This window comes from Arachis duranensis, chromosome 3 (genome assembly GCF_000817695.3).
Source record: "Arachis duranensis cultivar V14167 chromosome 3, aradu.V14167.gnm2.J7QH, whole genome shotgun sequence".
NCBI classification, from domain to species: Eukaryota; Viridiplantae; Streptophyta; class Magnoliopsida; order Fabales; family Fabaceae; genus Arachis; species Arachis duranensis.
In genome coordinates, this window is record NC_029774.3 from 34,211,391 (window position 1) to 34,211,721 (window position 331).

The following is a 331-nucleotide window of genomic DNA, read 5'->3' on the forward strand; positions in this document are numbered from 1 at the left end:
CCCCGAACAAACCCTAACACACAGGAAGCCAAGGAAAAGGAAAAGGATTTGTTGTGAAGGCGTGAGAGCGTCAATTCACAATCACAATCACAATCACTGCACTCAATATGGCTTCCAGAGAGAACAACGAAGAAGCGCCGCCGCATCAGCACCACCAGCAGCCGCCTCTCTTAAGCAGCCTCGTCGTCCGTCCCTCCACCAACACCACCGACGCCTCTCCTTCACCCGACCGTCATCGTCACCGCGATCGAGACCGTGACCGTGACCGTGACCCTCCTCCTCCACCTCTTCATTCCCGCTCCGCTCGATTCCCACACGATCCTCCTGGTTT

The 331-nt window shown here is 56.5% G+C and overlaps 1 protein-coding gene across 2 annotated transcripts in view; it reads left to right on the forward strand.

Moving 5' to 3' along the window:
• The first annotated feature begins 27 nt into the window (after positions 1 to 27).
• LOC107478612 (transcription initiation factor TFIID subunit 15) overlaps positions 28 to 331 on the forward strand; it is a 4,114-nt gene continuing 3,810 nt past the window's right edge. Inside the window, exon 1 of one of the 2 annotated variants that reach the window (XM_016098745.3) lies at positions 28 to 327. In XM_016098745.3, coding sequence (XP_015954231.1) covers positions 108 to 327 — 220 coding nt within the window. In that variant the 5' untranslated portion in view covers positions 28 to 107. The remainder of the gene's footprint in view (positions 328 to 331) is intronic. The other variant, XM_052259025.1, reaches the window with a different exon arrangement.